We start from the raw sequence: 23,885 nt of genomic DNA, 5'->3' as shown, positions 1-23,885 counted from the left end.
CTGGTAATTTCCTAAAATGACTAAAAAGTCATGTTTTTAACAGAGTGTAGTGAGTAGCTCACAGGGTCTGTCAGACCAACTAAAGCAAAACAAATGCAACATAATGACTTTATATATTTGTGCATTAATCTATCTATAAAACAAGGAATCTCTGTCTGTCTGTCTGTGTGTGTCTGTGGCTCAAATATCTCTGCGGTTCATGGACAGACAGAGCTCAGATATTCACAGCTTCAACTTCCACAAAGCGCCATCAGACTCGAGAAGAAACATGAAGGCTACAGTGCTGCACTTTGTGATCAGTTTACTTGGTTTGTGTGAAACACAAGGTAAGAATATTCACTTTTATTACTAGAATATGTTTATTAGACAATAAATGGCTTCTATGAATAAGAGTGAAAGAAAGAAAGAAGCTGACATATTACATTCATTTTACAGGTATGTCAGAGCTGTAAGATTTTAAACAAAAATAATCAAAGTATTTATTCGTATATTTTATTCAACCTTTTTAAAGCAGAAACTATAAGAACAAAGCTAACCACAGCAAATCCTAAACATGCATGAAATACAACTACTGAAGACATAAATTGTGCCAATATACGTCAACTAACTTACCAGTTACCTGTTATGGTTTTACCAAATACATTTATAACTACTTTTATGGCTGATTTAATTAATAGACTTATTTTCATTTTAAGTAAAATAAAAATACTGTTACAGTCTTATAGAGACTTGGTAATTTTTACTGTCAGACCAGATGGGGGAACGTGACATTTCCTGCATCCTGTATTGTTTCAGTTCTACTCAGCTATCTTATTTACACTCAATTCAAGCTCAGTGAATGCACTGACAAATATAAGTGAACAATTAAAGCATTAAAAACAAGGTTGTATTTGGAACAGTATTATTTTTCTAACCAGAGATTTAAATTATTGAAAAATCTGCTTTACAAGTAAAACAATGTTTTCTTCTTCATTGAATTTAGAGAAGGGAATTTGTACGAAAATATACAATACAACTTTGATAAAAAAAAAAAAACCAAAACAAACAAACACAAAGGCACATAGAGGACAGCAATAAATAGTTTGAAACTCATGCAATAAGTCACTTCATCCTTTTTTATTGACTTTATCAATGCATTGGAATACAAAAATGGGTTTTGAACATTATTAAAACACAACAAAATAATCCCAGGGTCAATATGATACTTTTATGATTAATTGTATTTTAAAATGTGTTTTTTAGGGGCTCATCAGGTATTTGTGCGACGAGGAGGAGACCTGCTACTGCAAGTGAACAAATTAGTTAATCACTTCACAAGTACAGACTTTGATTGGAAGTTTGTAAAAGATGATGTGAAATCAAACATTGTAAAAGTCAGGGATAATGGTGTAACTATTACTACAACATATAAACACAGGGCAGAACTCAAAGAAAACTGGTCTGTGCTAGTGAAGAATCTAAAGCTCAGTGACAGTGGAACTTATAGAGGACTTTGGAATGGTGATGATAAAGAACACATTCTGGCTGAGTACATTGTTATCGTTCAAGGTAAGCTTCTTATCATAGGTTTCTATTTTGTAACTATTTTAAATATACACAGAAGTCTTTTAACCTCTTTCTCCTCTTACATTTGGTTTTCCTCCAGAGCCCGTGTCACCTGTCAGTCTGACAGTGTTCTCTCACTCTAACAGCTCTGATTGTATCGTCAATACGAGCTGCAGTCCAGAAGACTCTGACACCAGCATCATTTTTACATGTGATGTTAAAAACTGCATTCAGAGATCTGAGGTGAATCCGTCCAGGAGTATCGTTGTCTTTGTGCAGCAAGACCACATCATCTGTAACTATAGCAACCAAGTGAGCTGGGAACAGGACAAAGTGGACATCAGTGCTTACTGTGGAAAGAGTTCAAAGTCCCATCGTAAGTTCAACGACTGCGACGTAACTGGAAAACACAGTTTGCATATAGGCTAGGCAGGTATAACAGATTTTTTAAAAAGGTATTTCTCTTTCTGGCAACATTCACAAAACGGTCCCTTACTTTCAGGCATGCCTTGGATATTTATTAGCAGAGATTTGACAAATAAATTGGAAACCAACCACAAATTGGCCAAGAAGTGAGTTTTCTGTTTCACAGCATTTGAAAACGTTCTATTGGGTCTTTATGTTATTGGTGGAAGATCCTACGGCAAAGAAAACTCATCATCATTTTCAAAAAACCAGGTTAAGATTATCTGTATTTTCAACACTTTCACAAAAAACTGATATAAATCACTTCCCGGTGGTGTAAATCAGTCTTTCTGAATTGGGGGTATGCGTACAATGGGGCTGCAGGGGGTACTTGAGAAAGAGAGAGGAAAATTAACAAATTACACCATTAAGAATTGGGTTTTATATATATATTTTTTTTTTAGTTAAAATTGATATTCATAATAATGATGATGGAAATGTTCTTGATTAGAACATGAACTAAAAAAATACAAGAGTCAGACTAAGTGGGAGATGACCAGAAGTGATAAAAACTTTAGAAATAAATCTAATCAGGAAGCACTAAATACTGTTTTATTTAACTCATTTACAAAATGGGATTTATTAAAATGTATGTTATCACTCATTCATTCCATCATTATGTTCCATAGTTGATTTTTCATAGTATTCTGAGCAAAATGTCGTAGTAGGACAAAGGTGGTACTTGGATTCCAAAATAAGAGAAAGGATGTTCTTAAGCCAAAAAAAGTTTGAGAACTACTGGTGTAAACTATTTAATCCAGATATCTGGAATTAAACTATGCTGCTTTATCAAATAATAAAGGTTTTCTGTAAATATTTTACTTTAAACCTGCAGACCGAATTTAGCCCAAAAACTTTTGAATTCAATACTCTTCAACTCAACCAATTGATCAATAAATGTTTTTTTTTAATATCTCTTTATTTATTTTGCTGAATTTGCCATTTTACGTATCATATATTCACTTTGTCAGTCTAGATAGCCTACTGCCTTCTAGATTAGCACTTTTACATATAGTAGCAGATTTTCTGAATATCACTGTAATGTTTTTTTTTTAATGTATATATTTTCCTTTTACAGCTTCCTGTGGAGTTCATCTTAATGTAGGTTCACTTGGGACTGCTTTTGGTGTGTGTGTCCTATTGACAGTATTGATTTACCATTTAAGGAAAAACAAGTTCAAATGATGACTTCAGCACTTGTTTAACAGTTTAAATCTAGAACAGGAAGTGTTAGTTTATAGTCTTCCTCATCAGGTGTTAAAATAAGGCCTCGATTAAACTAACCAATCTTACCACTAACACATGTAGAAAAGCAACATGTTTCGATAGGATTGGTACAAAGAGAAGAGGATGTTGGTTGCAAAAACAAAACAAAAAAACACAAACACAACATCAACACAAAAAAACATGTTGATACCAGCAGCTTTTTTTCCCTTCTTTCAACAAGTTTGCTGTTGTTTGTCTGAGAAAACCAAGTGCAATGTAACTATTCATTATGTTTAATGGCTTCCTTTTCTGAAAAATTAGCTCACTCTTCTTCATTAAACATTTGTTAAAAATAAATTAAGTGAACAAAAGGGTTATGAAGGAAGGTGGTATCACATATTAACACAAGTTAAATAATAAATCTATTTTCACATGTTAAATCATATATTTCACCCTAACTGCTAAATATCCATCCATCCATCCATTTTCAGACCCACTTATTCCCGTTTATCAGGGTCGCGTGGGGTCTGCCGGTGCCAATCACTGGTAAATATGAAACATCTCATTTATTGTCTCCAAAGAATTAATTACAATTAAAAATGTTGTAGAACACATAACATTTCAATTATTTCATTGTCATTTTTTGTCTTTAGTAGATTTACATTAGTACATTTTTAAATGCTCAGACCTTGACTGATTGAAACTGATGTTTTAGTTCGTGCTAAACTCCTCTCATGCCTGATTTAGCCTGTAGACTTTGTTTTTGCTAAAAGTGCTAAAGTTGACACTTTCAGAATATTAAAACCATACACGTTAAACAACTCATGTAAACATACACAATAAATCAAATAAACAGACACCATAAACCCCTAAATGATGAATAAATCAATAATCTTGAACATAATTTGTATTGATTTAAATCACCAGTAAATGTCATCTTTAACTAATTACAAGTAACTGATCATTTAATTTCTAAATGTAAAACATTTTCTGATTAAAATAATGCTGTTTTAAACTTCTGAAAACTGTGCTTTGACTTAAAAATGTCTTCCTATGTCTCTATCTTTGATGAGCTCATGTTTGACCCTGACAATCACAAATGTCTTACGCATCACAACAAAAGACACAAGTGCAGCCATGTGCCAGGTAAGGGAGGAGAAACACCAGATAACAAAATGGAATAAAAACACTGTGAAATCTACGTTCGCGGACCAGGGAGTGAGCAGACCCTGACGCCCACAGCTGTGCATTAGATGAGTGCCTGTTTCTCCTATTGACTTGATATGACTTGTTGATTTATTTTCTGTCCATCTCTAATAAAATGATTGATTCAGCAAAGCAAAACCTCTGACTATGTCTCTCTGTATACAATCTCAGGTACTGAACACGAGAGTTAGCTGGAAAACTCTAACATAGGTTTATTTCTATAGATCTTTTATTCTAAGTTGGTCACAAATAATATCTTACAACCAACCAGCCCCTATGCACACGCTGTCAGTAGGAAGCTGGGAGAACTCTGGGCTGAGGACACCATGCTGCTCTCCATGCTGCCAGTTTGCAGACTCGAGGAAGACTCAACACCAACTTCCAGCAGTAGGGATGTAACGATTCCCTCAACTCCCGATACGATTCGATTCACGATACTGGGTTCACGATATGATTCTCTCACGATTTATTTTACAAAATGGGACTGTAGACAAATTTTTTTTTTTGGGAAAAAAACTAGAAAATACTGTATTATTTTCCTTTTATATTTCATTGTCAAAAGAATCCCTTGATAAACTATTCAAAACAATGCAATTTAACTAAAAATAAATCTTGAATGAAATAAATAAAGGAATAATACAAATGAAAATGAAGCCTATTAATTTAAATTCTGGTTCTATAATAAACAATGCAAAACTGCATAATAGTTCTTTTTCTTTTTAAAAGTGCAACTGAAAATGTATTTTGTGCCTTAACAATTGGACTTTAAAAAAAAAAAACCGTGATTACACTGATTTACGCCATATTTGTTTGGACCAGCAGAGGGCGCTGGTAACCCAGTGGTCGGTTGGCATGCAGAAATTCTTGCAGTGAAGAAGAGAAGCTATGCTAGCAGACAGAGCTAATAGAAAAACGTGACTTTTACAGATATTCAAGTAATTTTACAGATATTCTTTCGGTGCTAAAGGGGCAATGAATCATTTATTAACATATTTAAGAGTAGAAGGCGGCCAGAAAGAAACTATTAGCAGACTCCGCCCGTCGCCTACACATATAGTCCGGTGGACTCGGTGCGATTCAGGCGTTGAATTTGCAACATTGTTGCATTTTTTTTTGGTCCGGTCCGCTTTCACAAATTTTATTTGCCAAGCTCACCAAACTTTCTGAACTACGTCAAGCAGGCCAAACGGTCGGTCGCCGATTGGACAGAATACAGAATACCGTGATGATGTGGCTCTGCCCTGTCACTACTGACAGAAGCGCCGTCATGTCCTATATTTGGTCTATCTTTCTATGTTTTCTAAAGGAAATTCTTAAACAATCCCCGCAGAAAAGTCATTAATAATAATTTAAAATAACCCATAATCACACGATACCACAACCTGCACTAATGTTCTCCATAAACACAAAGATGACTCCGCTCTGTCTTCACCTGTCAGCGCTCAGAGCCGTCATATCACCGGTAACTTAACAGGATGTGTAATGTGTGAAGATATGAGAATATATATACTCAGATAAAACAGAGCAACCAAAGGTGCAGCCATCGCTGATCATGGGAACAGTTTGGGAAAACAGATATGAGTGAAATAAATGAATGATGTGGGAGAAGGAAGGGAGTGAGGAAATGTGACGTGTTTTTTTGTGTGCTGACAAAGCGACTCTGAAAATGGATGGAATGAATGTTCAATTAAAAACTAGCATGCTGTCTCCAATCTGACACAACCCTGACTTTAGAAATAGAAAAACACTGCTCTATCTGAAGACCTGGGAAGAGAGTCTCATCACTCAACTCAAAAACCTCTTCAAAAGTGAGTAGCTCAGGACATATAACAATCAAACCCAAACATTCAATATAAATAAATATAATTTTCTACAGTACTTACAAGGAACAGAGACAATCAAGAAAAATACTCCAGTAGATCTAATTACCTTACAACCTCTAGAACTGGCTATATCTGGGATGGCGGACTCCAGTCTTCAAGGGCTGGATTCCTGAAACCATTCATTTGATTAAGGTGTGTTGGAGCAGGGACACATCTAAAAATCTCAGGAATCCGGCCCTCGCGGACTGGAGTTCACCACCCCTGGGCTATATATATGAAAAAATCTTAACAAAATCAAAAAACTCTCAAAAATATACAGAGCATTCTCGAACACTAACTCTAATCACTCGCTAAATAAATAAATAAATAAATAAATAAATAAATAAATAAAAATATGGGAGGCTAAACTCTCAATCACCACGAACACCTGGGGAGTGCTGCCGTGCTCCGTGGGGCCGGCATGGTTTGGGGGGTGCCACGGCGTGGGTCTCCGGCTGTGCTGCTCGGCGCGTCCCTGGGGCCCGCGGTGCCACTTGCTTTTCTGCGGCATCTATCCTCTCCGGTGGCCCGCCATGCTGATGGGCTAGGCTCACACCCGACCGGCCTCCTACATGGATACTTCACTTCACTCTCAGCTGGTCTCGCTCACTCACTTGGTTGCTGGGGGCTTTCTTTGCGGGAACTCTCCGAGCGGTGTCGTCCTGGTGGGGCGTGGGGGTGCCTCTCCCCTTTGGGTGTGGATTGGTGCTTGTCTCGTCAATTGGTTGCCTTGGGGGCGGTCTCCTTGGTGTGTGGGCTCCGGACGGCCTGCCGCGCCAGTGTGGGGGGTGGGCACGTTGGGGCGGGGGGGGGGAGGGGGTGCTCCTGGTGCTGCTTCTATTCAGGGTCCTTCTGGCCTGGGGTCCGGTCCCTACTGGCTCTGGGCACGCCGACGGCTCATCTGCTGGGGTCTCGGGCGGGGGGCTATTTGGGCCCTCCCATCGGGGGTTGGGTGCGAGAGTGTGGGTGGGGGTGGGGGGATGCATGTTGGCAGGGGGCCTTGAGGTTTGGGTTGGTGGCGGGGTGCGCTGCGTCCTCGGCTCCTTGGGGCTTTCTAATGTGTGTATGTGGGGGGCGGTGGCTGCCTCTCGGCATTAGATCTTGGGGGCTCAGCCATGGGGGGTGGCCTGGGGCTCCTTGGCCCCCGGCTCTTTCTGCTGGCCTGGCTGCATCTTCGGGCCCGAGGCAGCGCTTGGGTTTGCAATAGCGGTTCTTGCACATACATTGATTTAAGATGCACTGGCATGCCTTGGTCTGTGGGATAAAACTCGTACTGGGTTTAACCTTAGACACGTTGATCCCAAATACCAGTTTTAGGTATTACCACTCACTCCTTCACTCTGTCCACAGCCACCACCATTATACCTAAGCTTCACAATTGTCACCAGACTGGCTTGATTACACAACACAATAAGCACAATATGCACAACTTCTACAACTTCACATCTCATTCTCACTTTAAAATAATCAACTCTTCCCCACCCTTTACAATTCCTACTTTGAGTCTCTCCTTACTGTTCCCTGGGTGCGGGAGGCACTGGGTGCAGGTTATGCGATTTCAGAGAAGTTGGTTTGATGCAGCTGTTTCTCCATGTTGTCTTCCATCTTTGTAGTTTTCTCCATGTTGTCCCTAAAAATCCCTCAGACACAACGGAAACAAAGAAGATACTTTGTTTTATGTCTTATTCGACAGGATCTTGCATGTTGCAATCTTTACAGCCTCTTACCTTTAAACATAACAAGTTGTATTTCTTAATCTTATGTACACACAATGAGGACAGTAAAAAGAGAGGCTGGGAACTTACAACTGAAACAGGGTTAGGGAGGAAACACCAAACTTCTCATCTTTTCAGTTTCAACCGAAATACATTTGCGTTTCAGTGGAAACTAAGTTTGACACGTGGGATGTGAACTGCTTCCTACAGCTTTGGGTGTTTTATGTGCTGCAGAAACCCCCCCCACCTTCAACTTCCTGTCAATGCTGATGATGCATTTCTCCACTTCCTGTTTTAAAAGAAGTGTTACAACAAAAAGAAAATTTTGTCTGTTGAAACTTGGTATGTGATTTGATTTAATGTCTGACTGCTTAAGAATCAATAGTTATCAATTTATATGAAGTACTTAGTACAGATTGACCAGAGATTTTCAACATGGCTGTCTTTTGGTTCAAAGGTGTGTATGTGTGTGCGTGCGTAATTTAGAATTTAATTTACATTAGGAATTAGGGGGTATGTTACGAATCTAGATTACCTCTTATCACGCTAACTTTTGGGATTAAATCAGTGTGTGCTGGACTACGAAGCTCGCTAACGTTTTATCACCATGGAAACTTATGCTGAAAGACTAGCCCGCTCGCAAGCAGGTTTTTCTCTGGCTAGGGTCTGAGCGAGTGCTAAATTCACACCTCCTGACCAATCAGATCTCTTAGAAAACAAGCTGTCCAATAAAAGGTGGTATGTGAACACGTCACTGTGTGGATCTGATCTGACAGCTGACGAGAGAAAGAGAATATTTAGACATCGATGCAATCCTTTAATTTGCCCATTATGACATCCTTTAGGAAACATAGAGATTTATATCTGATGAACTGATAAAGTAAAATCAATAAAATAAGTCAGCTGATAAAGCCTGTGTGCATCGGGCGCTTTCACACCGATAAATTAATTAATTAATGTATTCTGTGGTGATGCAAAGAGCCTCAGTCTGTAGATAATATAACTGTAGGGGAATTAGACAAGGAGTGATAAAAATTATAATATTATTATTAATATTACAGTAATCTGCCAAGAGGTGCCATCTAAGATTGAGTTTATAGTGTCTTAGATCACTAGCTATTAAAAGTTATTAATACCCTGTCATCCAAGGTTGTGAACTGTAACTCCCCAATCTAACCCTGAACCCTACCTTTACCTCTAGCCCGAATCTTAACTAAGCACTTAATCTTGGCTTGTATCGCAAAGTTTTCTGTAACTCCAGTTAGGGCAGTGATCAAGGCGTCCATCTTTCACAGAAGCAGCAGAGGTTCTTTTCCCGGTATGAGTAAGATTATCTGGATTCTGGAGGAATTTGTACGTGTTTGCACGCACATAGTAATAGATTCACTAGACAAACTAACTGTATTAGTTATGACTAACAGCAGTGACTTTATTCTGAAGGAGCCACTGTGACTTTCACAGAATCATCTTTTATTCTGAAAAAAGTGATTATCTAATTGGCTTCTGAGCACAACTTTTGATGTCATCAGGTTTCAATGTGGCCAATTAATCAATACCCTTACAAAAATGTCAGAACATAGCAAGAGTGTCCTTAGTATTCCGTACCCTGATGTGTCCTGGTTGGTATAATAATCGGACTAAATTTGGGGGACGAGTTATCAGCCATAATCTTTTCTATAATGATAATAAAGTACACAGACAACAATAGCGTGGCAGTTTCGTGATCCCTCGTGAGATTGTGTTGCGCAGGCATACAATACATTGTAAGTTACCTGCAGCACTACAACGCCATAGTCAGAAATCCTTTTGTTAAATGAAGAATTTCTGCTATTACCAATCATCTTCTTTGTGCTAACCTTATTATTGTGCTTTCTAAATTAGAAGCTTCACTGTTGCTTGGATATGTACATGAACATCCCCAACAAGTGTTAAGTAAGTAAGTAAGTAAGTAAGGTAAGTAAGTAAGTAAGTAAGTAATATTTATTTATATAGCACCTTTTACAGACAGAAGTCACAAAGTGCTTCACAATACATACAGTGCATACAATACAATACAAATTGCAGTTACAGTCACAAGAATATGATGGTCATAAAACAACCCTTTATCACTGGAATTTAAAATGCTTTCTGAAACAAATAGGTTTTCAGTTGGCACTATGTTTTACCACAGTACAGTGTTATAATATAGATAAAATAAGTAAGTCAAGTGTCACATTTATGTTAAAATGTATCTGTTTTTGCAAAATCCTTTGAATAGATTCAGTAGTTTTGTAGTGAGATTACAATGACAGGAAATCGGGGGGGGGTCGTGTGTGTCAACGCTTCAACTTCCACTAAGCGCTATCAGATTCAACAGGAAACATGAAGGCTACAGTGCTGCTCTTTGTGATCAGTTTACTTGGTTTTTGTGAAACACAAGGTAAGAATATCTTTTATTACTAAAATGTGTTTATTAGACAATAAATGGCTTCTATGAATAAGAGTGAAAGAAATAAAGAAGCTGACAAATTACGTTCATTTTGTAGGTATGTCAGAGCTGTATATTATAAGATTTTAAACAACAATAATCAAAGTATTTATTTGTATATTTTATACCTTTTTTAAAGCAGATATTATAAGGACAAAGCTAACCACAGCAAATGTAATGTCACACAATTTTTACTTGACATTTCCTGCATCCTGTGCTGTGTTTCAGGTCTACTCAGCTGTTTTATTTTACTTACAATTTGAGTTCAGTGAATGCACTGACAAATATAAGTGAAAAATTAAAACATTAAAAGCAAGGTTGTGTTTGGAACAGTGTTATTTTTCTAACCAGAGATTTCAATTACAATTAAAACAATGATTTCTTCTTTAATGAATTTAGAGAAGGGAATTTGTATGAAAATATACAATACAACTTTGATAAAAAACAAAACAAAACAAACAAACACAAAGGCACATAGAGGACAGCAATAAATAGTTTGAAACTCATGCAATAAGTCACTTCATCCTTTTTTATTGACTTTATCAATGCATTGGAATAAAAAAAATGGGTTTTGAACATTATTAAAACACAACAAAATAATCCCAGGGTCAATATGATACTTTTATGATTAATTGTATTTTAAAATGTGTTTTTTAGGGGCTCATCAGGTATTTGTGCGACGAGGAGGAGACCTGCTACTGCAAGTGAACAAATTAGTTAATCACTTCACAAGTATAGAATTTGATTGGAAGTTTTTAAAAGATGGTAGGAAATCAAACATTGCAAAAGTCAGGGATAATGTTGTAACTATTGGTACAAAATATAAACACAGGGCAGAACTCAAAGAAAACTGGTCTGTGCTAGTGAAGAATCTAAATCTCAGTGACAGTGGAACTTATAGAGGAGTTTGGAGTGATGATGATACAGAAGAAATTCTGGCTGAGTACATCGTTATCGTTCAAGGTAAGCTTCTTATCATAGGTTTCTATTTTGTAACTATTTTAAATATACACATTAGTCTTTTAACCTCTTTCTCCTCTTACATTTGGTTTTCCTCCAGAGCCCGTGTCACCTGTCAGTCTGACAGTGCTCTCTAACAGCTCTGATTGTATCGTCAATACGAGCTGCAGTCCAAAAGACTCTGACACCAGCATCATTTTTACATGTGATGTTAAAAACTGCACTCAGAGATCTGAGGTGAAACTGTCTGGGAGTATCGTTGTCTTTGTGCGGCAAGACCACATCATCTGTAACTATAGCAACCAAGTGAGCTGGGAACAGGACAAAGTGGACATCAGTGCTTACTGTGGAGAGCGTTCAAAGTCCCATCGTAAGTTCAACGACTGCCAGAATGAAACAAGTGGAAAACACAGTTGTTCTCTTTCCGGCAACATTCACAAAACGGCCCCTTACTTTCAGGCATGCCTTGGAAATTTATTAGCAGAGATTTGATAAATAAATTGAAAACCAACCATAAATTGGCCAAGATGTGAGTTGTCCGTTTCACCGCATTTGAAATTTAAAATTTAAAATACAAGAGTCAGTTTTGGTCCCACACTAAGTGGGAGATGACCGGAAGTTATAAAAACTACATATATAAATCTATTCAGGAAGCACTAAATACTGCTTTATTTAACTCATTTACAAAATGGGATTTATTAAAATGTGTGTTATTACTCATTCATTCCATCATTATGTTCCATAGTTGATTTTTCATAGTATTCTAAGCAAAATGTCGTAGTAGGACAAAGGTGGTACTTGGATTAAAAAAATAAGAGAAAGGATGTTCTTAAACCAAAAAAAAGTTTGAGAACTACTGGTGTAAACTATTTAATCCAGATATCTGGAATTAAACTATGCTGCTTTATCAAATAATAAAGGTTTTCTGTAAATATTTTACTTTAAACCTGCAGGCCAATTTTAGCCCGAAAACTTTGAGTTCAATACTCTTCAACTCAACCAATTGATCAATAATTTTTTCTTAATATCTCTTTATTTATTTCGCTGAATTTGCCATTTTACGTATCATATATTCACTTTGTCAGTCTAGATAGCCTACTGCCTTCTAGATTAGCACTTTTAGATATAGTAGCAGACTTTCTGAATATCACTGTAATGTTTTTTTATATTTTTTTCTTTTACAGCTTCCGGTGGAGTCCATACTACTGCAATTGCACTTGGGACTGTTATTTGTGTCTGTGTCCTATTGGCAGTATTGATTTACCATTTATGGAAACGTAAGTTCAAATGATGACTTCAGCACTTGTTAAACAGTTTAAATCTAGAACAGGAAGTGTTAGTTTATAGTCTTCCTCATCAGGTGTTAAAATATGGCCTCGATTAAACTAACCAATCTTACCACTAACACATGTAGAAAAGCAGTACGTGTTGGAATGCTTCAATAAGACTGGTACAAAGAGGATGTTAGTTGCAAAAACTAAAAACAAAAAAACATGTCGATACCCGACAGCTTTTTTTTTTTTTGCTGTTGTTTGGTGGATTTTATTGTTGAAGTCCGAGAAAACCAAAGGCAATGTAACTACCGTAATTTCGGACAGTTTCGTGAAACCTAACTTGAGTACAGCAGCCCGCCTACCTGCCCGTTCTGATTGGCCGAGTTGTCTGACGGTCACCCTCATCAGCCAATAAGATGCGGCATTTGTGTGGATTTTTCTTAAAAAATTGCTAAATTATTGTAATGCAGCCAAAACAGAACGCTTCATAGCCCAGAAATTACAGTATTCATTATTAATCATTAATGGCTTCCTTTTCCAAAAAATTAGCTCACTCTTCTACATTAAACATTTGTTGAAACAAATTAAGTAAACAAAAGAGTTGCGAAATTAAGGTGGTATCACATATTTATCTTATCCCCAACAATTCTAATACAAGTTAAATAATAATATTTTCACGTTAAATCATATATTTCACCCTAACTGCTAAATATGAAACATCTAATTCATTGTCTCAAAAGAATTAATTACAACTACAAATGTTATAGAACACATTAACAATTATTTAATTGTCATTTTTTTTGTCTTCAGTAGATTTACATTATTACATTTTTAAATGCTAAGACCTTGACTGATTGAAACTGATGTTATTTTAGTTCGTGCTAAACTCATCTCATGCCTGATTTAGCCTGTAGACTTTGTTTTTGCTAAAAGTGCTGTTGACACTTTCAGAATATTAAAATAACTGTCAGGGTTTTGTGTTGGACACAGTGTCAGAGAGGGAAGTCAGCAGGCAAGCTTAGCAGTTGAAAATAATACTCATATTTAATTAACAAAACTAAAAAACCATCAAGGTACAAAACAAAGACTAAAAAAAGACTAAAGACAGTGAAAAAAGGGAGAGGACACACAGGAAAGCTCCAGGAACATGAAAGTATCACACAGTGGCCAAACGCGTAGAAATAGTGAGGGGGTGGGGGACAATCACAAGATAACAAAATTAACATAGACCAACTAGGAACTGATTTAAAACCATACCTGGAGGAGGAATCCACACAAACCACAATGTGCACCTCCTGACAGGCCATGACAAATTATACCACTAACCAAAGCTGCATTGTCTTGTTAGATTGTTGATATATTTTTTCACTGTCTATCAAATTAACTTTTATTCTCTGTGACTTACCGGCAGGTAAAAGAATGAACAAAGAAAAAACAGCATCTTCCGTTCCTCGAGTATGTGCAAAGATCAATTTGTTGCTGTTCTATTTTCTGTTTCTTCAACAAGAAAAAGTATTTTAACACTGAGTGAACTTTGTGCACTTTGCACGGCTACAACTAACCTACTAACCTAACTATACCTGCTCCTGCAGATTCTATTTCCTTTATCCTCCATCTGCTCCATTGCTTCTGCTGATCTCACTGGATTTGTTGCATGTGTTCATAGGAAAATAATCTGGGTCAAACCACACATCAGAATTCTGCAGAGGAAGATTCAACATCCTCTCCATCGACCACCTACGCAATGGTGGAGTTTTCCTCCAGACCTACAGAATCCAATGCATACAAAAAGGCTTCCAATCCAGAAACATTGTATGCTGTGGTCAGCAAAGCAAATAATTGCTTAGCTGAAGCTGAAGCTTCAGATGAAGATGAATAAACAGCACATTTGTACGGTGGCTGGGAAGTGTCAGGTGAATGCATTTACAGAAACGAACACAAATGCAAAATGGCCACAACAGAAGTGTTTCCGCAACGGAAGTGTTTCCGCAACGGAAGTGTTTCTGACGGTCCGCTATTATAATATGATAGCCTGCTATGAAAAATATTAGAGTATCCTAATCAACCTTCACTTACTTTCATACGTGTTTAGATGTCTTCTTCTTGTTCTTCTCTGTTCTGGTGGGTTAAAAACATCCACCAGAAACGTGTCCGTCTGTAATACCGGTCCGTCGGAAACACTTCCATTGCGGAAACCCGGTGGCCGGGAAGTGTCAGGTGAATGCATTTAAAGAAATGAACACAAATGCAAAAAGGTCAAAACACGAATGCAAAAAGGTCACAACGGAAGTGTTTCCATTGCCATTTTGCATTTTGCCACCGTACATTTGCCTTGAATTAAGTCATTTTACTGGAGTGCTTTGAATGACTTATTCTATTGTTTCACAATATTAGGGTGCTACACAGCAGTCAGAGGAGAGGGACTTTAGTGCTTAGTCTAAAATCAGAGTCAGGATTTCCATTTTTTTTCACAAAATTAAAAACTGCAATCCTTGAAGTGCATGAGCATTAGAGTTGTCACATTACCAAAATGAGTAACCACGATACTATACCAGACAAAGTATCACGGTTCCGGGTATTATCGCGATATTGAAGCCTTTTTTATTATTATTATTTTTATGAATTGCATATTTGTATGTAATGTATATATAATGTATTTGTACACGTTAGAAATACTTGTTAATTACTTATAGTGTTGTTTGGTGCATGATAAGAGTACATGAACAAAAGCATATAAGCAATAAACAAAACATGGTTGAAATTAAAAAAATAATCATTCCGTTTCTTTTGCACATCAGTTTGTTTAAATAATATAAATAATCAACTTAGGATAACAAATTCGCTGTCTTTTTTTGACAATAATACTACTTCTCCAACATAATAAACCATAAAGCATAAAAATACAATAAACAGGAACTGATTCCCTGAGAAAACTATATTTGTATGCATTTTCTGGGTGACGTCACTGGTGTTTTATGAGATTAGATGTGAACCCTCCTTTGTATGTATTTATTTGTAAATATTGTTTGTACATTGTAAACATCTCTGTGCGCCTGCACAGTGGAGCTCCTATTGCTTTACCATCACTGACTCTTTAAAGCCAAAAAAGTTCCAAATGGGACTTTGGTTTTTTTTTAGCAAAATTAGTGATGCCACTGATGACTGTAAGCCGTGCACGCATCCAGGCAAAACAGAACTTCAGCTTGTTGTTTGTTTTGAAGCAAGTTTCTGTCGAAGCGGAGCTGTCTTCATGGAGTTTGTTCAGCCGGCAGCTGGCAATATGTTTTATATGTTTTATAATGTATTCTGTGCAGTTTTTTTTTCTTATTACATGTATTGAGTTTGTATTAAAAAAAATGTTTTATAATTTATTCAATGCAGTTTTTTTTTAATTACTTGTATTCTGTTTGGATAAAAATAAAGCACGTTAGAAAAAACATGATTATAATAAGAAATAATTTATTTTCCAAAAAAACATGATCATAATATACATTGCAGTAAAAAACAGTTAACCTAATGTAACTTTTATTTTTTTAAATCCATATAATCCAGCACGGGTACATTTTTTTCCCACAGTCCACAATATCTGTGGTCGGTTAATCTGATTTTCTATGTTGATCATAGATGTGAACGTGTGTGTCTGCTGACATGTTCTCGGTCTTCTTGCATCTAAATGCAGTAGCTCTAAATCCACCAATGGAAATTATGAAAATATTGAGTTATTTATTCCATTTGGTGTCATGAGCAGCAGATGACTAAAATACCAGCTTCCCCTTTACATGGAAACTACTGTATGTTAATGTATGCCCACCTGCTCATAGTGAACGTCTTATCAACATTCAGTAGTTCACAATGGTACCATCATGGACTTTGGACTAGTGGTTCCCAAACTTTTTACAGTTGCGTACCCCTTCAGATGTTTAACCTGAAGCCATGTACCCCCTACTCCTGCACACTCAAAAAAAATGATAATGTAATGCCATATACAACGTAGCCGGCCCTACAGTGAAATGTGTCCCTGAATTTTACCTATCCTGTTGAGGAATAATATATAATAAAAAAAATAATAATAAGAAAACATCTTTTCGATTTATTGATTTTTTTAGCCAACTGACATTGGAACAATTCTCTCTTTACTAGTACAGTGCCCGTCAGAAGTATGCATGTGGGAGCTTAAGTAGAGTTGTCAAGTATGGTCAAATGAGTATGTGTTTGAAGGTTGAATGTACAAATAAGTGTACATACTCTGTAGTGTTATAAAGCGGTTTATCTGTGGGTACAAAATGATATAGCATGTGCGATTTCCCTGGTTTAATTCTATGGGACATGAACATGATAAATGTGTTTGTTGTTTTTTTTAACTCATTTTTATATTTTTTTTGTTTGGTGTACTTTTCTGTAATGTATGTTTTTTGGAGTCATTATGTGTATTTCTGTATCTTTCTGTTCTCGGTCTTCTTGCATCTAAATGCAGTAGCTCTAAATCCACCAATGGAAATTATGAAAATATTGAGTTATTTACTCCATTTGGTGTCATGAGCAGCAGATGACTAAAATACCAGCTTCCCCTTTCCATGGAAACTTCTGTATGTTAATGTATGCCCACCTGCTCATAGTGAACGTCTTATCAACATTCAGTAGTTCACAATGGTACCATCATGGACTTTGGACTAGTGGTTCCCAAACTTTTTACAGTTGCGTACCCCTTCAGATGTTTAACCTGAAGCCATGTACCCCTACTCCTGCACACTCAAAAAAAATGATAATGTAATGCCATATACAACGTAGCCGGCCCTACAGTGAAATGTGTCCCTGAATTTTACCTATCCTGTTGAGGAATAATATATAATAAAAAAAATAATAATAAGAAAACATCTTTTCGATTTATTGATTTTTTTAGCCAACTGACATTGGAACAATTCTCTCTTTACTAGTACAGTGCCCGTCGGAAGTATGCATTCATGTGGGAGCTTAAGTAGAGTTGTCAATTATGGTCAAATGAGTATGTGTTTGAAGGTTGAATGTACAAATAAGTGTACATACTCTGTAGTGTTATAAAGCGGTTTATCTGTGGGTACAAAATGATATAGCATGTGCGATTTCCCTGGTTTAATTCTATGGGACATGAACATGATAAATGTGTTTGTTGTTTTTTTTAACTCATTTTTATATTTTTTTTGTTTGGTGTACTTTTCTGTAATGTATGTTTTTTGGAGTCATTATGTGTATTTCTGTATCTTTCTGTTCTCGGTCTTCTTGCATCTAAATGCAGTAGCTCTAAATCCACCAATGGAAATTATGAAAATATTAAGTTATTTATTCCATTTGGTGTCATGAGCAGCAGATGACTAAAATACCAGCTTCCCCTTTACATGGAAACTACTGTATGTTAATGTATGCCCACCTGCTCTTAGTGAACGTCTTATCAACATTCAGTAGTTCACAATGGTACCATCATGGACTTTGGACTAGTGGTTCCCAAACTTTTTACAGTTGCGTACCCCTTCAGATGTTTAACCTGAAGCCATGTACCCCTACTCCTGCACACTCAAAAAAAAATGATAATGTAATGCCATATACAACGTAGCCAGCCCTACAGTGAAATGTGTCCCTGAATTTTACCTATCCTGTTGAGGAATAATATATAATAAAAAAAATAATAATAAGAAAACATCTTTTCGATTTATTGATTTTTTTAGCCAACTGACATTGGAACAATTCTCTCTTTACTAGTACAGTGCCCGTCAGAAGTATGCATTCATGTGGGAGCTTAAGTAGAGTTGTCAATTATGGTCAAATGAGTATGTGTTTGAAGGTTGAATGTACAAATAAGTGTACATACTCTGTAGTGTTATAAAGCGGTTTATCTGTGGGTACAAAATGATATAGCATGTGCGATTTCCCTGGTTTAATTCTATGGGACATGAACATGATAAATGTGTTTGTTGTTTTTTTTCACTCATTTTTATATTTTTTTTGTTTGGTGTACTTTTCTGTAATGCATGTTTTTTGGAGTCATTATGTGTATTTCTGTATCTTTCTGTTCTGTTTTTGTGCATTTTTTTGTATAATTGTTTATTGTTGCCATTTTAGTGTGATTCTGGAGTCAATTTGTGTATTTTTGTTAGTGTAGTTTTGTGCATTTCTGTTGTCATTTTGTGTATTTTTTGTATTAATATTTAGTTTTCTGTATTTTGAGTCATTTTCATATTTTTGTTGTTGTTTGGTGTATTTTTCTGCAATGTATGTTTTTTGGAGTCATTATGTGTATTTTTTTAATCTTTCAGCTGTCTTTTTGTTTATTTTTTCTATTATTGTTTATTGTTGCCATTGTCGTGTGATTCTGGAGTCATTTTGTGTATTTTTGTATCTCATTTGGTGTTCATTTTCATATTTATATTCTGTTGTCGTTTTGTGTACTTTTTGTATAAAAATTGTTTTGTTTTTTGTTTAATTTTACTCATTTAGTATATTTTTCATTATAAATACAGTACCTTATGTGTGGTGAGGGCGTGTGTGTGTGCGTGTGCTCCCGTGAAATATTTGAGACGCTGATGACCAAACTCCATAGCCATTGTTGCGCCAGTCAGAAAAACAACAAAACTGTGCAAAACAAAAATGTGTGGACAAGGCCTGTGATGCTGGTCAGATAAAATCTTTTACTGGTTTGTGGTGGAAACCATCACAAACCACACTGTGTGACACAGCAGCTGATCTGTGGCAGAGTATGATGCAACCCAACCCATCACATGAATGCACTTTAGAATTAGATAATACCTCTAAAGCTGAATAATATAAATGAATAAGAAATGTCTTTTCAGTCATTTATAAAAGCCTTTAGCCTTAAACTCACATAATATCTGCTTATATTTGGGTATTGAGGGATAGTTTAAGGACATTCTTTACACACTACACATCGCTTCACATAAAGCCAGTCATGTAACAAACATCCCAGACACATTGATGACTGATACAGGTTACGTGGGTGGGGGGCCCGACGAAAGAGAAAAGCCAAAGCTTGCTCTCTTCATCTGGATCCTGCATGGTGAGGGAACTCAGAGCTGGCGCCGAATAGTATCTCACTCACTCGTGACTGTAATAAATGGTGTTAAATCCATTCCTTGCCTTCATCTTCATTATAAGTGTATGATTATAAATGTGTGTCTTCCTCCAGCATTAAAGAACCAGGCGGGTTATCAGCTCTGGACTGCTGTAGCTCCTCCAGTGATCAAGCCGGAGCTCATGTCGACTCTGGTCGGCAGTGTAGATCCTCTAGGGACCGGACCAGAGCACATGTAAAGAATATAACCCAACAATATTGTCCAGTTGAAGATTTCCGCAAATCAGCATTCGCATATGTTTTCGTCGTGTCAGGCCAACTCTCATTTTAGTGCTTAGTTACGTGTCATCCAGTTCCTTGGATGGTATGACGTTAGAGGAAGACCAGTGACATAATGGTGGATGGATGATGACATTGCACTTACCAGGAAATGAAAAATGGGACTTTGAAAATGGAGGGTGGCGCACCATTTGGACCAATTAGGACCAAAAGCAGTTGGAATTACATGAATGTTGCATTTCCTTGAGTAATCACTATGTCACAGTTTGTTAAACGTGTCGACCTCCACAAGCCTGCGGCAGCTGAAGAAGTTCAGTCTGCCAACAAAGATGATGGTGAACTTCTACAGCTCCATCATCCAGTCCATCCTCTGCTCCTCCATCACCATCTGGTACGCTACAGCTACGGCCAAGGACAAGGTCAGACTCCAGCGTATCATTCACATGCAAACTCCTCAGAGAATGATCCCAATATCCTCCACCCACTAAACCCAGGAAATTATTTCTGTGAGCGAACCACGACACCACCGTGCTACCCATTTACTGATCAATCAACAAGTTTTATCCCATAACTCAATTATTCATCTGGAGAAAAACTTGGATCTCGTATTCTGAATGGATTTGCATTTTAAATGGCAGATCAAATATGCAAAATAGCTTCTTTGCAATTGTAATCAACATAGAAATCATTGCTCTAATTCCTTAATACATTCATATCACACTAGATATTCTTATTATCTGATGATTCATTCAGATTACAAAATGTTGTTTTTCCCACACATCTGTGACATGGATGTTATTGCATTCACTACAAAGTGTGATTAGCTGCAAAATGACTGGTTTTCATTGTAAAGTATGACAATATTGCCAATCTTATGTCGGTAGGTATTTTGCAAAATGGGAGAACTTGTAGAATGTGATGTGAGAGCTTGTGTACAAAAAATCCACACGCGTGAAATACATTTGCAATTATTTCTTCAGGTACAAATCTGTTTTGCAACAGACGTCTCACAAAATATGTTGTTCGTGCATCTGAAGCGGCAGATTCGAGAAGTTGTAACCGGAGAGTTGTGATTGTAAACGATTATTGATGCAAGTTATTAAAAACAACATGCGAATATATGTTGGATTACAAGTTTGCAGCTGTCATTTTATTTGTGTAAATATCAGTATACATATAAATTTATTTCACCTGTGTGTGGATTTTTTTATACACAAGCTCACATCACATCCTACAAGATCTCCCATTTTGCAACATATCTTCCTTCATAAATCTTCTTTCAAAACCACATGATTTGGCACTCTGAATAGGTATAATGGCTTCATGAGACAAGATAATGATGTAATAATTTGGATTCTACTTTGTTAGTCATGCTGCCATGCCTCAGTTCACCCTCCGTGCACTAGATTCACTTCCTACTTTAGTGATGTATTCATGTTGTAAAATGTAAAATAAAAGAGGAAGTAAAAAAAAGAAGTGAAACATACGTTACAGAGAAAAACTATTACACAAAAACTTCTGGTGCTACAACAGTTCCAACTGATTAGTTTCATGTCTTTTTTAAAGCCAATGAAACGTGCGTGAGGACCTTCATTATAGTGTTCTCGCCATCAAAAAATCTGAGTGAAGTGAAATACCATGAGTTTCATCTCAGTTCACTTTCATCTCCTCCTTTATTCATTAAAATGATGCTAAACAGAGGCTTTGGAGCCCGCTGAGTGAAAAACCGAACACTGTATCCCAACCTCATTATAAATGTAGCTACACCGCAGATGAATTACCCAGAGGGCAATGCAGTCAACAGCTTGGAACCCTGAAGCTCTAGGGGCGCCCTGAGCTCCAGGATTACCGTAAATCAGAGTTTCCCTTTAATTTAGGAAGAGATTAGTCTGAGGACATGCACATTTCAGTATAAGTAGAAGCTTTCAGGTGAAGAGCCTGGAGGTGAACCTTTATCCTGAAGCTTTAAACTATCCATTACCAAGCACTGCCATCAGGTTAAATTTCAGTTTTAGAGTTAGCATATTTTGAAAATCTTTCATCTAAATATTTTCTAATTTTGGGTGCAAATTCATGACTTTCACAGAATGAACCATATTGATTGATGTTGGTGACCCTCCCTTTCTCTCATAAACATACTGTATTTATTTGCTTATTTGTATCTCCTTTTTGTAACATATTTGGAGTTATTCACTATAAAGTTTCAGACACATTCCCCTCCATGTCACTTTTACTGTGAAAGAGCTGTTCTAAAACCTCATCGATAGTAAACCTTTTCCTTGAGGCCATTTTCAAAAGAGAGAGAGCGTGACGATTGCAATACACAGACAGACAAGTTTTACACAGCTAATCTATGATAATCATGATAATTTTATGCCTAATCAATTGTACCCATCAAATTAGGAAAAGTCATGAAATATAAAGAAAAAAAAAAAAAGAGTCAACTATTATAAAATAATGATAAACATTGAATGAGGTCAAATTGAGGGTTAAACACCTAAATAGTCCCAAAGAGCTTTAAAGCACACACCAGTTCAAACTTTCAGTTTTAGAGTTGGTGTATCTTGAAAATCTTTCATCCAAATTTTGGGCTGCACCACATTGAATGGGGTCAAATTGAGACTAATAGGAGGGTTAATAACTCACCTAATCTATATATTGAGAAAGCTTATTTCTTAGATAAACAACTCTATCACACAAGCACAAATTGTATCATTGGTTTCAAGATCAAACAAAACAATCCATCAAATCCAAACTCGTAATCAAGTCATGTCCGAAGTGTCTGTCGCTCTCCTTCTGCCCCTGACCCAGCAGACCACATTACTGCCTTCCCTCCAAGGACATCTATTATGAGGGACATTATCCTCTGCTCCAGTCATAAATAAAAGCCTTCATTGTAACTTTGAGTCTTGCTTATCACTGTCTCACCTTTTTCTGCTGAGAGATCCTCTAACTACCACAAGGTGGCGACAGAACACTTGCAAAAGCCCCCCTCTTAAAAAACTTCTCAGCCTTTCAGACAAAAAGCCCAGTGACATCATCTGCAGAGGGACAGAAGGGTGCAGGAAGGACAAATGTCTTGAAATGCATTACACCATTTTGCACTAATATGATAATACATCATGAGCCCTGTGAGCGGTGCCAAGCATGAGAGGGGCCATAATCCCAACAACGGCTGCTTCAAATGTGAACAAGGGGGGTTTAAAATGGGAGAGTTGGAGGAAAGGGAAGAGGAGGAGGTCCACACTGGACTAGTGAGAGCAGAGATGAAGGTTATTTTAGACATTATTCCTCAATGAGAGCGAAGAGAGGATAATTACGGCTGCACATAAGCTCGAGAACGCTTTAATGCCTCTCTGTCCTCTGTCCTTCTCGTTCATTTTTCAAACATTTCCCCTCTATTTTAAAAGCTTTTCTTTCCCCTTCTTTTTTTTAACGCCATCAGTTTTTTCTTCTTTAATGGAAAAAAGACATGAGGAAAATAAGAATTGGCTGAAGATTGTGAAAAGACTACAGCAGTTAGAGAAAGAAAGGACATGAAGGAGAATGACATGAGTTAGAGAGGCCATTAAAATGAGAAGAAATAACAAATTGGAGGACAAGTACAGGATAAAGGGATTCTGAAAAGTTGGAATGAGATGAGAGAGAGAGAGAGAGAGAGAGACGATGGTGACTTTGCAGAAAAAAGGGGGAAAGGATGAATGCAGTGGAGGGGGAAAGAAAGTTGCAGTGATGTGAAAAGGAGTGACACAGTGATGTGTGGGAAAAAGACTGAAAAAATAATAACAGTAGATGAAAAAAAATAGAGAGAAAAGAGTGATGTGGTAGTTAGAAAAACTAAGAAAT

General features: G+C 36.9%; 1 protein-coding gene across 3 annotated transcripts; it reads left to right on the top strand.

Annotated features, from left to right (window-relative positions):
* The first annotated feature begins 17 nt into the window (after positions 1-17).
* Positions 18-14,869, top strand: LOC114478793 (uncharacterized). Of its 3 annotated transcripts, none has more exons than XM_028472075.1 (6): positions 18-326; positions 1,243-1,548; positions 11,527-11,796; positions 12,611-12,703; positions 14,112-14,155; positions 14,367-14,869. In XM_028472075.1, exons 1-6 carry the CDS (start codon positions 200-202, stop codon positions 14,577-14,579), a joined length of 1,053 nt encoding a protein of 350 aa, XP_028327876.1. In that variant the 5' UTR covers positions 18-199; the 3' UTR covers positions 14,580-14,869. The 3 variants fall into 3 exon arrangements, with proteins under 3 accessions (XP_028327876.1, XP_028327875.1, XP_028327877.1); XM_028472074.1 differs by lacking the exon at positions 11,527-11,796 and adding an exon at positions 1,646-1,921; XM_028472076.1 differs by lacking the exons at positions 18-326; positions 1,243-1,548 and adding exons at positions 8,516-10,418; positions 11,124-11,429.
* Positions 14,870-23,885: the final 9,016 nt, after the last annotated feature.

Source organism: Gouania willdenowi, chromosome 17, assembly GCF_900634775.1.
Source record: "Gouania willdenowi chromosome 17, fGouWil2.1, whole genome shotgun sequence".
Taxonomy (NCBI): domain Eukaryota; kingdom Metazoa; phylum Chordata; class Actinopteri; order Blenniiformes; family Gobiesocidae; genus Gouania; species Gouania willdenowi.
The sequence above is the reverse complement of the archived record's forward strand: the minus strand, read 5'-3'. Positions and strand labels throughout refer to the sequence as shown.

Coding starts and splice junctions, on each gene's coding strand:
- LOC114478793 (XM_028472074.1), top strand. CDS start 200: ATGGACAGACAGAGCTCAGATATTCACAGCTTCAACTTCCACAAAGCG. Junction 1,549..1,645: donor GTACATTGTTATCGTTCAAG/GTAAGCTTCTTA, acceptor GTTTTCCTCCAG/AGCCCGTGTCACCTGTCAGT. Junction 12,704..14,111: donor GATTTACCATTTATGGAAAC/GTAAGTTCAAAT, acceptor ACTTACCGGCAG/GTAAAAGAATGAACAAAGAA.